At 30.8% G+C, this 15,598-nt stretch overlaps 1 protein-coding gene across 5 annotated transcripts in view; it reads left to right on the top strand.

Moving 5' to 3' along the window:
- LOC127289895 (optomotor-blind protein-like) overlaps positions 1 to 15,598 on the top strand; it is a 78,729-nt gene that overhangs the window by 20,309 nt on the left and 42,822 nt on the right. For 2 of the 5 annotated variants that reach the window (XM_051318147.1, XM_051318164.1), the window contains exons 3-4: positions 9,904 to 10,017; positions 12,263 to 12,425. In XM_051318147.1, the coding sequence (XP_051174104.1) occupies positions 9,904 to 10,017; positions 12,263 to 12,425 (277 nt within the window). Of the gene's footprint in view, positions 1 to 9,903; positions 10,018 to 10,308; positions 10,423 to 12,262; positions 12,426 to 15,598 lie in introns of all 5 variants that reach the window. The other 3 variants (XM_051318181.1, XM_051318154.1, XM_051318172.1) reach the window with 3 other exon arrangements.

The raw sequence follows: 15,598 nt of genomic DNA, 5'->3' as shown, positions 1-15,598 counted from the left end.
CTTTATTTATGATAAATAAAACGTTTTTTGACGCCAAAAATAAATTGGCTGAGATAAATAATTTATTTTCAAAATTCTAAAAAATTTCACACAAAAAACTAAAATGTTTTTAGAATTTTATTTTTAAATAATTTGAATAGGAAAATGTTTTCTTTTAAATATGCAAATTCGAATTTTGAACTATAATGATTTTAAAAAATATTTATAAATTTTTTTACTTTTCTAGAAGCTAATACAAGTTTCGACACAGTTTTTAAAAAATTTAACTGGAAAAAAATTCTCATTTCCATCGCTATTCTCGCGGCTAATTGACACTGAAGCCAAAATCCCGGTAAACCAAAGGCACACCAAGGTGGCAAGGAAGTCGTGCGGTAGATGGCGGCCAATTTCTGAATGCAAATACTCGCGGTGTCGAGAAGAGAGGCTGAAAAGGGGGTGGTATGCAAATAGAAAGCTGTTACGAGCAACTCTCTCTCTCTCTCTCTTGCTTTTATTCGCATACATGCACACCCTTGCATTTCCATTTCTCTCTTTCTCTCTCTCTCTTTTTCTCTTTTCGTCCCTTTTCCTCGTTCGGGATAACATCAGGATACTCAACTCCCGCCTTTTCATCGCGTGTTTCCACCTATATATATATACATTGGAACGCGTGTGAACGCGAAATATATATAGATATGTTTGTGATGACCGCTGAAACGAGAAACTGAAATAAAACTCGAGCTCATTGAAAACCAACCACCCTCTCTCTCTCTCTCTTTCCAACTTTCAACAAACTTGAAGGCAAAATAGTGCAGCGTATTTTAGAAAAGTCAACAGACGAATGTTGCTCTATTATTCTCGGGCGTCAAGAATTATTCGAGAATCTTCTCGCCGTCGCAAATTCAGCTTTCCTCGTTGACGATTCTTTTCTTTCGTTTTTCATATCCTCAGCAGCGGAAAGCGAGATGAATGACGTTTCGAATGAATCGGGCTGGATGAAACTTTTTTTTTTTTTTTCCTTCCTCGAGACGGATGCACACTCAAGTATATTTTTTTCAGCAAATGTTTTATCACGTCTTTAAAATGAAAATTTTTATTTTCCTTAAATTTTTAGATAAAAAAAAATTATTTAATTTGGGAATTTTTTTGTATTTAAAAAATAATTTTACAATGTTTTTAATTTCTTTTTTTTATACAATGTCCATATAGGACAGGTTATTGGACGGTAGGCAAAAATTTTTTTCGAAGCAGAGAGAGAGAGAGAGAGAGAAGAAGAAGAAGACTTGAGGGTAGCTTTTGGTATAATTTAGGCGTTTATAGCTCGCCAAGAAGAAATAATAATTTAGTGGGCGTCTACTGACTTCACCCGTGGTCCTTAAAAACCCCCTTTACCGCACTCTGTATAAATAACGAGTGGCGCCAACCGAACTCTTTCACTGTTACATTATCTCGAAATATAACCAAGAAAGATAGGGAGAGAAATATGTATATTATAAGAAATGCGTTACGATCAGTAAAGAGGCATTTTCACACCATCAAAAGTAGGCGTGAACTATAATTTACGAACGTATTGGAATTTTATAAGTGCGATATCTCATCGTGGAAAATTTTTTATTTTTTACATAAAAACCTTTGTTTTAATATTCTATTTGTGGAATTTCCATTTTGTTTTTCTTCAAGGTAAAATTCAGTTTTTTTTTTAGCTAATTTGTGAAATTTTTTTTTTGGTAAAAATTACAATTTTTGGTTTTTTGCAGATTGGTTTTTTTGTCGACAGCGGAAAATTGGAGTATATAGTCTAAGTTTCAGTTTTTTTCTCTTCTCGATTCGTTACACCAATTTGGAAGGGCCTTCGAGTTGATTTTTTTTCACTCTTGTGTGTATTGAACCCAAGAGACTTTCACCCATTATTTTTTCAGGAGCCTCTTTGCATCCCGTAAAACCATCTTGACTGCCAAACATTTTTTTTCTTTGCTGTCATAAATTCTCTGCTTTGTGAAAGTTAAAAATTTTTTTTGAAAATTGTAATCACTGCATTAGTACATTTTTTTTTGCTCGTTATTCTCTTTTATTCTTCTAATCTGTTTGATCTTTTTTTTAGCTTTTTTAAATTGAAATCGTTTTTTATTTCAATTGTTTAAAAAAAGAATATAATTTACAGGGTTGAATTTTCTTTGCGTGCAAGAACTGACACAAATCTAAATTATAAACACCCGCGAGGCTTTTATCATAATCCATGCGACTATAAAATTATCAGTTTCTTTCATGAAAATCATAAATATATCATTTATCCAAAGGGCGGGATATGTATCGTCTACTATTCAAACCGATACAATCAATTTTTGTTTTTTTTTTTTTCAAACTGTTATACACGAAATTTTCGTGTCCGTGTTGTGTCTCGTGCCAAAGGCCGTTGGGCACAAATAACCGTACCTGGCATCAAGTGGCAGCTGCTGAATAGAATATATACCTATTAAAATTCTCTAGGTGGATCTCATGATTAATTATTGCTCGTTTGTACTGCTTAATTATTCAAATTTTTATGACTCTTCCAAATTACGAACCATCTTTCGATCAATGTCAATCAAAAAAAAAAGAAAAAAATTACGGGAAATTTTCTCAAATAAATCAACTCGAATAGCTCATAAATTAAAGCCTGTTAGGTGCTTTTATCAGAATATTTTACTGAAAATTGATTATAGTTCATCTGATTAGACAATTTACTGCTTCAGAAGGAGGGAGTAAAAAAATCTATAATTAACAATTTATTATTTCATGTTTTTTTTATCGTGTTTTTAATTAAATTCCCTTTTTCGAAACGTAACTTTTTAAAATTATTTTTAATTCAAGAGATAATTTTCATATTTTTTCTTAAAACAAATATTGAAATATTTTTTTTTTTTTATATTAATAGAAAAAATATCGAATCTTTTTATTAGTCTGTGGGAATAATTATTAGTAAATGTATAGGAAAAGTCTGGGTAAAGCCCATTTAAAACTTGAAGTTAAATGACACCCTGCACATGGTTGAGAGGAGGTTGAAAGTGAAAAATTTAGCACGCTGAGAGGACGAAAAGAAATCAGGCGCCCTCGCAGCCTGCAGACCTTCTTTTTAAGAAATCATTACCTTCACGCGTATAATACATATACACCCAGCACGAGGGTAACGTGTCATAAGTCTCGAGTGATTTTTTAATCCTCTCTCTCATTCTTTTCTCATGAAAATCCTAAAAAAAAACTGTTAAAAAGATTTTTACTCTATATACAATTTTTTTTACTCAATCCTTTTTTTTGGATAAATTACAAATTTTTTTTCTTGTCAATAGGTAGGCGCAGATCCGATTTTTCTTGGCGAGACAAAAGAAATAACGTGTCTTTTACATATACGATGAGAGGAGGAAATTTTTTTTTGAACGAAAGATCTCTCGTAACGACGGATGGCGACTTAAAAATTCTGCGTTTGACCGGTTAAAGCTTCGCTGCGGGGGTCCTGGAGAACCGAAGGAAGAGAAAACCTGAACCAGCGGTTAAAACCAACGGCTATCGGTTTCCCTATCAGACTCTTCATCTCCCTTCGGGACTCGGGGGCCTCGAAGGCGAAAGGCGCATATAAACTCGGCCTTAACTGCTTTACGACGATCGTTTGTACCGATTTGTTCGACAAGACTTGAGGGGAAGAGAAAGAGAGAGAGAGAGACAAAAAAAGTCACGAGAAAGGGAAGAAAGGACATATCTTTTTTTTTTGTCTTGAGAGAAAGAGAGAGGAATAGATAAAATTATATTTTTTTGGGAAGAATAGTAAATTCATTTTTTGGAGGAATATAATAATTCTCTTGGAGGAAAAATAATTCTCGTGTGACAGTCAAAGAAAAAAAATCCCTCGCGATCAAGAGAGGATTGAGTCCACTGAGTTGTTTACAACCTGCTGCTAAATGCAGGGTTAACCAATTATCTGACTGAGGTTTCTGAACGAAAATTAACGATGGGAGAATTGACCCTAAGCCAGTTTTCGTTACGCAGGGGCCCTGCGGGCTTAATTAGGAAAGCTGTGTACTTGAGTTTTGTGTGTTTCCGAGTTGCTCATTCACAGCTGGATCTTAAATAATGGTCGTGGCGATTCTGAAAATCTGGTTTTTTGTCATTTTTTTAATAACAGTATAGTTTCAAATTGGAATTTTTTTTTATTATTTTCTCGTTACTGTTTGCGAGTGAAAAAAAACATTTTTCAAAAATTCTAGTCGGACAAATTTTTGTTTTATTTTCTGTCAACATATTTTTTTTTATGTCAATAGAAATCTTTTGTAAATGCAAAGAGACCCTTAAAAGTCCGCGGGATTTACGCGTCTCGTGAGGCCGCGAAGCACTAAAAGCCAAGACATGCAGTATTTACGGTTCACCCGTTATATATAAACATAGGCATGAAATCGTGCGCGAAAGAGCAAAATAAATGAGCATGCAAAAAGGGGATACGAGCAAATCATCGGTAGGCGCAACGCGCGATAAAATAAATTAACTTAAAGCTACCGGGTTGCGGATTCTTTGCGTCTCGATAATGACGCGCCGTAAATAACGATTCGCCTTCGATTTATCGGTTAAAGAGAAGAAAATACATATAGAAAAGAGAGAGAGAGAGAGAGATTGTAATCTCAGCGGCATCTCAGTACCATTTATTATACGCCTGCTTTTGCATTGTTAGAATCATGTTCGTTATATATCGAATAGATATTCGCGAATATGGCCTCGCCCTTTTTGCTCCCGATTCTGGGACTATTTCATTTTATATCTCAAAATCCATTTATATATTCTATCCCTTTTAGCTCTCTTTGACTTCCTCTTTTCTCGATCAATATCGGAATTCAAATACCGATGTATATATATATGTAATTCGCTAAAGTCTTTGCCAAGAACACCTGTGTTTATAGTATATACATCGTTTGTCTTTCGCCTATTTGTCGTTGCAGTATCGACTGTCGATGGCAATCTCTCTTTCTTACACGAAATATATCCTCGCGATTGTTTAAAAAAATTGACAAAATTTTTTTCGTTCAAAAATTTATGATTGCGAACCCTTCGTCTTTTTTCTCGACAACTTTTTTTTTATAATTTTTCATCATAAAAAAGTAAAATATTTTCCAAAACAGTCTCGATGAAAAAAAATTTTACTTTGTATAATTTTTGATTTAATCTAATGATGAAATTCAATCAAATATATGCGTTGGGATTTTTGATTCTATTAAACATCGCAGACGCACAAATTGGTGAAAAAAAAGTTCCGAATTTGACAGTGTGGAATATATATCAGGTTAAAATTTGATTCAGGATTCTCATCACGAAAACCCTGGGCTCCTATATAGGATCGTCAGTTAGAGAGAAGACTAACACGTAATTCGCGAAGATTCCCCCTTAGGCTAAATATATTGTGCGTGGTGCATCAAGATCGGACTCAAGCGATAGAGCCATAAGCTCGAAAATTGGCGCGCTGTCCGGAGAGAAACAAATACGATGGTACTTTATAATAGTTTATATGTGTATTTATATATTAACGCTCACACGTGACCGCAGGCCTCAATTTCGTGGAAGTAATCATTCTTTCACCTGCCAGTTAAGAAAAATTTTTCTAGAAATCTTCTCTCTATGTTACGAAATCGCATTTTTTTGTTTTTAGAATATTTTGTACGGAAGCAAAAAATGATCATTATATATATACCTTTCATCAAAATCAACAGTAGATATATTTTTTAAAAGCCCTTTAAAATAATATACTATTTTTCTCAAAAAAAATAGTTTACCAAATATAATGTGTTATTTCTAATTTTTTATAACAGGAAGTTGTTATTATTCTACTTTTTTTTCTCAATTATATTTTACCATCAATTTAGTTCATTTATACTTTTTTAAAAAACATTTTTTATAAATTATTATTTTTTCCATTTTTATGTCTCTAATTGATATAATTTACAAATTTAAATATTAACGATGAGTTGTATAGGCAGGAAAAAAAAGAGGTCGTAAAGTCAGTCAAAAAAAAAAAAATTTTCGAGTTTTTACTAAATGAATAGGCTATTAAAAACCAAGTTGGGTAATTTTTCCCAACTGGGACTTTTTCATATTATATCGAAAAATCGAAAGGGAACAACGTCGTTAAGAGTCTTCTTTTCTTCTTTATTGGCCATATAGTTGAAGTATTTTAACACTTGTTCTTTCACCGAAATTAATTTATTTCGTCTCTTTATTTCTCATTACCATTATAAAAAGATAGGTTTCTCATTATATCATCAAGACGAGAGAAATTATTACTTTATTATGGATCAATAAAAATTATGGTTTTTGATTTTTTTTTTTTAGAGGAGAAAAAAAAACATGAAATATATTTTGATGGACACTAAGCAGTCAATAGGTCATCGACACCTTTTATTCTCCTTTCATCGATTCAAGATCCCCTCATGTTCATCCTACGGGATGTTTGGCTCACACCACTCGGATAATCCGGCTTACAATTCGACTCAACACTCTTGCGGACTTGAATGAGAGTGAAAGAGAAAGAGAGATTGGCATTTATCGCGTGCGAATGTGTTTGTCTTCTCTCTCTCTCTCTCGAAAATTCAAAGTGCCTTGGCAAACAGTAGGCAGATGCGCCCAGAAAATCCCTCAGAACATCAAAGACATCTTCTTCCTTGCCTCTAAACGGAACTTTTGTCATGCGTGTCATCTCCATCTAATGTGGACACGTCTTTTGAGAATAAAATTCTCTAAAGAAAAATTCACATGTCTCAGAAACCACAATTTTTTTTTTCATTCAATTTTTAATTCGCGATTATTTTCTCAGCGGAAAAAAAATTGTAGAAAAAGTAGGAAAATTTTTTTTTTAGATATTTAGAAATATTTGAATTGATTTGAAAAAAATATTTAAATATTAAAAAATTTTGAATTAATATTAAAAAATAGAAGTGTAACACTTTTTTTCATTACAGTCAGGAGAGAGAGAATTGGTGTAAAACAAGTAGAAAAATCTCGAGGATTCTGAGGGATGGAGGACACAATGAACATTAAAAGGTGTCACGGTTGTTATATGAAGTGGAGAAAAAAAAGAAAAAAAAAAACTATGTAACTTTAGGCCCATTTCACTCCCACCCTCTCACACTCTTGGTTTTGGACAGAATTCCAAAAATCCTATTATCGCCTCTTTCAATGGCAATTGGGACTTGTTGCCTAGAGATGGGCATCTCTCTCTCTCGCCATATTTATTATACCGTCTTTTTCTCCATTGTCTCGCTCAGCATGCTCAGACGACACGTTTATAGCGCCTAATTACGGTAATTGGCCTCCACCGATACCGACACCGAGGATACCGACCGATTAGTACGCTTTCAGAAATCGAAACGCCTATTAAACTGTCCTTACGTTGTCGAAAGTCGCTAAACCTTTTTATTAGTTCCTATACTATAAAACTTAACTACCATTATATTATTTTCATTTAAAAAAAAATTGTCATATTTTCAAATTAGAATATCAATATTAATTTTTTGAAAATCAGTATGAGAGAAATCTTTTATTTGAGTCAAAAAATATATTTTTCTCATTCTAATAAATTTTCATTCAAAGCCAAATAAATATTTACAATAAATTAATATTTATTTGGCTTTTATATCTTTTCTCTGGGAAAAATTTGATATTTCGAAGTAATTAGTATTAATAAAAATTATTTCCAATAATTTCCATTTATAATTAGATATTTATATAACCAATTTATAATTTTTTAATGTTCACAATTTAAATATTTATATTTTATATTTATATATATGTAAATTAGTGTTGGTATTCTAATTTGATAATTGATTTTGTTTTTTAATTTGAAAAAATAGAGGTATTTATAGAATTGGAAAGTTTTGAATGAATGAAGTGCATAATTACAATACAGTTTTTTTTTTAGAAGTGTTGATTCACAAGAGTGAATATTTCACTGGCACACGACCTAACACCCTGGATAGTCACTTGTAAAGCACGATGTAACGATATTAGACGAGTCTAGGAGAACGTATGCTTATGCACGTTTTGCGGATGTACTTCTCAAGTCTTGAGCGCTTCTTCATGTCTTGAGATTGTATACTCATAACTCCGAAAATTTTTTCCTGAATCGAAATTCTCAGTCTCAACTCTAAATTACATCATTTAAAAAAAACTTTTTAAATTTCTTTTTATAAAATTATTAATTATAATTTTGTAAAAATATATTAAGAAAATTAATTAACTAAATTTAATAATTTTATAAATTGATTACTTTTTTTTTTTAACTTTATAATATAATTTTATAATTCGAGAAATATTACAAATGCGATGAAACTTTGAAATTTTATTTATCAGTTACAGTGAAGTCTCGATTATAGTGCTCGACATGTAAAAATAATAATTATTGAAATTTGACTGTAACGAATATTTAATTCGTAGAATTAAATCCAGAATTATTTTCATCAAAATTTGAATTTAAAATTTTTGTTCAATAACGAACAAAAAAAAAATTAAAAAGAACATTTTCACCAGCATATTTCGTAAAAATATATTTTTAAATTAACATTCCATCATTTGAAAACAAATTCTCTTAGAAAGGAATTATTTTTTTTTTTTTTTAAAAGGTAAAGAAAAAAGTAAATTGAAGAAAAAATTAAATTTTATTAATCGAAAATTGTTTATCAATTTTAAAATCTTATATTAATGATCCCAAAGGAATTTCTCATCCTTGTTAATTATTATTATTATTATTATATTTTGTATATTTATATTATATAATATATTTTTATGTCCTTGAGTGGATAAAAATGTTCATCAATAATATAACAAGAGTGTTAGACTCGTGATTTTTCTTCACGCGATTCCTGGAATCACTGCGTGAATATAAGCGCTGAGTTCGGCGCCTTTTGCGGCATCCTTTTGACAAATAAAATAATTAGCCCATACCACTTACATATCGTCGCGGCGAAAGTTGTACATTGATTCTTTACACAAGGTGGTCTCGTTTGATTCCAGTCAAAGTCAAATGCATTGAACCTTGACAATAATATCGTCCTACCAATTTTATTATCTTGTTAGGCGTCTGTAGCCCGAATTGGGAGATCCTTATATTCTTTTTTTTTCATATATATATCTCTCCCCTTAGCCGACAATAATTAGTGCGAGAATAAACTTAAAGTTCATTTACTCTGGAGAAAAAATTTTTTTTATCACTTCAATTTAAAATGACATTTTTTTAATGAAAATGCTGGTAAAATGTTTTTTTTTATAAAATATTTATAATAATTACAACAAAGCAGTGAAATTTTTTTTTATAATTTTTAATAATTAAAATCTAATTTTTCTTTTGTTCCTTTAAGAATATGTAGTAATTGTTTTAAGTGTATTTTGATGTAGTTAATAATATAAAAATGTGGAATGCCTGCAATTTCGTTTGAGAGGCGCTCTGTCGGACAAAATGGCCGAGCTATTCCCAAGAACACGATCTGGTTTTTATTTCATATAGCTTTAACCGCGGGTACGAGCTGCTCTTTGAGTGACAAGACGTGTGATTGACTCGTGCACGTTTCTATTTCAGTCAACCTTGCATTTTTCGAGATATTCAGAGAGTAATTTGAAAAAAAATCAGCGATTTTGTTAAATAAAAAAAAATATTTTTCCTATCTCAAAAATTTAATGAATTATATAAAGAATACATTTTTTTTTTGTACAAAAATCGTTCCTTTTTTTTTTTACAATTAACTCTCAGAAAATTACTAACTATTTTCCTTTCAGGCTGATGACATAAATATATATATATATTTGACAAACAAAACATTTTTTTTTCATAAATAGATTCTAAGTCTAATATTTATTTAATATTGAAAATTTTTGGAAGTTTGACTCTAATTGAAATGTAAATGTTGATCGGGGGTCTAGGCAGATGTTTCCTCAGATGAAGTTCCGAGTTTCCGGTCTTGATGCCAAGGCAAAATATATTCTACTATTGGACATCGTGGCTGCTGATGATTACAGATACAAGTTCCACAACAGGTAGAATTTGGGGATCAAACGATTTTCGAAAAGCTCCGTTTGATGATTCATTTTTTTTTGCGCTTTTATTTTCTATATGAAAAATTAGTTTAAAGTAGTTTACGAATCTAAATTTTTATTCAAGGAAAAAAAGAGTAATTTTCAAATCGAGCTTTTTTGGTATATATGCAATTTGAATATAAAAACAAAAAAAAAATGCTCCTCGTCCCACTTTTTTTTAAAAAAATTTTGTTCAGTGGACGCAAAAAATAGTACTAAAGGTTTGCTTTTGCGATTGCAAATTGTTCGCAGACGCATGTTTCCTCCGTTTAAAGTGAGGGTGTCCGGATTAGACGCGAAGACTAAATACATACTTCTAATGGACATCGTGGCATCTGACGAGTACCGATATAAATTTCACAACAGGTGATTATCGTTTGCGAAAAAAAGAAAATCGATTAAGACTCAATCAAAAGATTTTTCATTATCGGGATTATTTTCAAATCATTTTACAAAATTTTATTTCCTTTAAAAATTTTTTTTTTTTGACAATTGTAAATTTTTTAATTATTTACAAAATAATTTTTTTACAATTCTCGTTTTTTAAAAATTCTTTAGTTGTGCCTTGATCGGTTTTTCTTACAGTTGCTTTGTAAAATTCTTAATTAAAAACGCTAATTGAACTGTGTGAAGCGTGCGCTGCGAACAATTCCTCATACTGGTCGAAATCATTTTTTTTTTTTTTTACCAAAAAATAATTTATAGGACAAAAGGGAATATTAAAATATAATGTGGCTTTTTTAAACTATATGGGAATTGCCACAAATTATAAATTGTTTTTCATTAATTTTAAATTTACTTCAGGTTAATACAAGAATCTTTTTTTAATTTTACACAAATATGGTAATTTTTCATGAGTAATAAATTTTTGTTCTATTACTCTAATTATTTACTCATTAAGGGAATTTATCAGTGTTTGACTTTGAAAATTAGATAAAAATTCCAGTTTCTATGATAGTAAAATTTTTCAATAAATATATTAAGTTTTAAATAATAATTAGAAATGTCAGTGATTAAAAATTCTCAATTCAAAAGTGAAAATGTAAAAATTTAAACAAAAAAAAAAATATGTACCATGAAATAAAAATTCGATTGAAATTTTAATTTTTCGAAAAAGATACAAAAATTTTTAAATGAAATATAAAAATACAAAAATTTAATATAAAAATTAAAATATAAAAATAAAAAAGGCAAATTAAATAAATAGAAAAATGGTAATTATTTTTATGTGTAAAAAAAACGATAAATTTTGCAGAAGATCCGTTATATGGGAGAGGGCTAAATTTTTTTTTTTTTTCATTTTTTTTGGGTAAATTATTTCGACTTGTATGGGGGATCGCAAGCTTTCGCATTCGCCAAACGGCTCTGAGATGTTCATCATCAGGTCACGAGAAAAGGCGGATGTTTGTTATCTTAACTAGATATGAAAAAAAAAAAAAAAAAAAAACTTCCGTGCATTGCATTTGGGAACCAATTCTGCCGTTTCTTAAAGTTTCTTGGGAAACGAACATCTCAGACCAAGTTGAAAATCAACACCGCAGACAATGGGAAGGCAGACCCTGCAATGAATTATTCCCTCAAACTCTGACCGCACGTTCTTTATAACTCGTTTTGTGTTTGGTTTTCAACTTTATAATCACTTAGTTCCCATTATCATGACAAGAAAATGATATAATCAACGTCACGTGCGCGAGACACATTTTCAAGACAATAATAATAAATTTATAAAAACAATCAGAAAATTAAAAACATTTTTATATATTATAATTTGTTGTAAAAGTTGCTATTACTTTTTCTAATCAAATTCGTTTTTTAGAGTTTATTATTTTAATTTCTAATTTTGATTGTAGAATTGTCATTTTGAAAAATTAAAATTTAATTTATTTGCCAGAGTCTGCCTTCAATATTAATCCATGAGGAAACAAAAGTTTTTTTAAAGTTTAATTTTTCTGTTATTAAATAAATTTTTAGTTATTTTTTTTTTGCTATTCAAATATAGTTTTACCTAAATAATTATTTTCGATAGTAATAATTATAAAATAATTTCGACACTAACAATTTTTTACTATTGTAAATGTAAATTAAAAAACTTTTTTGTTTCCTATTCTGCGGGTGTTTAATCCGGAGCATATTTAATAATAATTTTTCAATTATTTTATGCTTTTAAATTAAAATCTAATTTCTTTTTTTTTCTACTTTCGAGCAGTAGATGGATGGTTGCTGGCAAAGCGGATCCGGAAATGCCGAAGAGAATGTATATTCATCCGGATTCACCGAGCAGCGGTGAACAGTGGATGCAGAAGGTCGTGAGTTTTCACAAACTTAAACTCACAAACAACATCAGTGATAAGCACGGCTTTGTAAGTACTGTACGTAACGCCAACCAAACAAATTACTTAATAGTTTTTAAGTTATACATATAAATTTAGCATAGAAGAGCTTTGCCGAATATTAATCTTTTTTTATTCTCACGCTGGCTTTTTAATGTGACTCACTCTAAAATAGACCACCAACAATATTCCTCGAATTTTACTCGAGATGAGGGTCTAATTAACTTTCTTATCCCATGAGAGAGTTTTTTTTTTTTTATTGATTTGGTTCTTGAAAAAAATTGCCTTTTTTCTATTTATAGGGTAAGTTTTTGAAATATCGAAAATTTATTAGAAATTGAGAATTTTAATTAAGATTAAATTGTGGTTTTTAGATAGAGTGAAAAGGATATACAAAGAAGATAAATGGTGGTAATTTTTTTGAAGATTGGTGAACTGTCAAAAGTCTTGGTAATCCCAATGAGATTGGAAAAGATTTGTTCATTATAAAAGCAAGATAGAACAATTGTGACTATATCGGATTTTCTGAGGGATTCTCACCAGCGAGTAATTCTAGGATTAAGTTATCGCGACGGATTTCGCCGTCAAGTACAGAGAAACCCCTCTTGGTCTATTAGCTCCTTGGTTCCTTTCTTGTCACCACCTTCATCTCTCGAGGGTCCAGTCGTTTTCTCTCTCTCTGTCTTTAAACGGGGAAAGCTCTTTTTTTCCTCTTCCTCTTCCTTACTCGTTTTTTCTTCCAGAATTTTTTTTTTTTTTTTTTTTTTTTATTTGCGGCAGAGTCGGCAAGGCTTTGAAGGATCCTGCATCGCTGGCTCGTGAAATCTAGTCCTTCTTAACCATCCCGATGTCAATGGCTGCTGCTATGCAGTGCGTGGCAGCCGACCTTTGTTAGGCCACTCTTTTTTTCTATCCTCTGTCTTTCTCTTTCCTTCTTTCTTCTCAGCATCTCTCCCCCCATCTCTGTATCTCCATCTTTTCGTTTTTCAGTCTCCGTCTTTCTCTGTTGCTCTCGCGTCCTGCGAAACGGTAACACAAATGCGCCGAATGGTTCACCTACATTATGGTCGAGCAGGAGGCGCGCTTCTGCCTTTAAGGACTCTTATAAACCGGCCTTCGCGTCTCAGTCTCGCTCGATCCAGTTTGTGCACAAACCCATGAAAATGTCCCGGAGTGCTACCCAAAAAACCCTTTGCGGCTAATAAGCGACGGTTTTCACCTGGTACTCATCGGGATAAAGAGAGCAAAAAAAAAAAAAAAATAAAGCATCTTTCCCCCCCACGTGCAGCAGCACTCTAAATGTTCAAAATAAAATTCATCTAAAGAGAAATCCTTTTCTATATAGGGAACTAATATATAGAAAATATTTACTCCTTTTTTTTTATTTTTAAAGGGGAAAATTTACTCTTGACTTTGCTTTTTTTCCATGTCTGGAGAATTCTATTTCGTCTGATGATGGCAATTAAGAAGGATCTTTTGAATATATTTTTTCCACTGGAATATATAATCCTCACTCAAAAAACATTGACCTACAAAAATAAAAACGTGATTCTTCAGGGAAACAAGATTTTCCACTTTTTGACACGTTAATTTTGTTATTGATTATACAAAGGGGGGAAAAACCCGAAGATGGTTTTTATTTTTTTTTTTTTTCGAGGGTAAATTAGCGCAAACATCGAATACTTGACTCTAATTCCAAAGCTCTTGAAGAAGAAAAAGAAGAGTCCTCTTTGGGAAAAGTCCGGGTAGCAAACAAAAATAAGACTCTATTAGAATCCTTCGAATGCACTTTACAGTGAGCCTTAAGCTGTAGAATACACAGGCAAACACACACACACATACATTGACGGGGTCGAGGTCTGGTAAACACCGAGGACAAGACAGAAGAGAGAAAAAGAGAGAGAAACTCTCTTAGTTCGAAAAGGGAGGATAAGATGCTGCGAATGGACAGGAGCGCATAGTTGGCGAAATATACAGCTGCTCCCGTTTTAATTCCTATATACCTTTTTCTTGAGACTTTTTATAGGCGCCACTTCTCTTCCTTATTTTTATTAAATTTCCTCTCTCACAAACTTATTGTTTTGTTAACGAAAACGAATTTTTTACTTTGCTGAATTATTGAATCTATTTTTATCCGAATTTGCATTTCATAGAATTATTTAACCGAATTTTCATATGGCGAATTTTTTTTTTGGACAGAATCTCTATTGGAATTTCGTTTCTAAATTTGTTTTATCCGAATCTTCATTTAACCAAATTTTTATTTAGCTAGATTTTTAATCCAAATTAATAGAATTTTTATTCAACCGAGATTTTATTTGGCAAATTCTTTAGTTCTTCGAATTTTCCTTTGACAGAATCTCTATTGGAATTTTGTTTCTAAATTTGTTTTAGCCGAATCTTTATTTAACCGAATTTTTATTAAGCTGGATTTTTAATCCAAATTTCAAAGTAATAGAATTTTTATTTAACCGAGACTTTATGTGGCGAATTTTTTAGTTCTTCGAATTTTCCTTTGACGAATTTTTTTTTCGAATTTTCCCTTCTCTATTGGAATTTTCTTTCCAAATTTGTTTAAGCCGAATCTTCATTTAACCGAATTTTTATTTAGCTGGATTTTTAATCCAAATTTCAAAGTAATAGAATTTTTATTTAACCGAGACTTTATGTGGCGAATTTTTTAGTTCTTCGAATTTTCCTTTGACGATTTTTTTTTCGAATTTTTCCTTCTCTATTGAAATTTTCTTTCCAAATTTATTTTAGCCGAATCTTCATTTAACCGAATTTTTATTCAGCTGGATTTTTAATCAAAATTTCAAATTAATAGATTTAATCGAGATTTTATGTGACGAATTTTTTAGTTTTTCAAAAATTTTCCTTCTGGAATCTCTAATGGAATTTTCATTTAATTCAATTTTGCTTTTAGCCGAAATTCCATTTAGCTGAATTTTTTAATCTAATTTGGTTTCAATTGAATATTTTTTATAAATTCCGCAAAATAGAATATTTTAAAATTAATTTTGATTAAATAAAATTTAGTTTTTTATTAAACTGGTAAATTTGTATTTTAGATAAATTTATTAAAATTATATAAACGAAGAACTGTGGGAGAATCTGACATGAAGAAAATTCTGTTAAATTAAATCTAAATTTAAATTTCAAGCAGTTAGCAGCTTTTACTATATATATATATTAGTGTTATTTATATATAT

Source organism: Leptopilina boulardi, unplaced genomic scaffold (genome assembly GCF_019393585.1).
Source record: "Leptopilina boulardi isolate dan_hultmark-lab unplaced genomic scaffold, ZJU_Lbou_2.1 LbouV2_123, whole genome shotgun sequence".
NCBI classification, from domain to species: Eukaryota; Metazoa; Arthropoda; class Insecta; order Hymenoptera; family Figitidae; genus Leptopilina; species Leptopilina boulardi.
The sequence above is the reverse complement of the archived record's forward strand: the minus strand, read 5'-3'. Positions and strand labels throughout refer to the sequence as shown.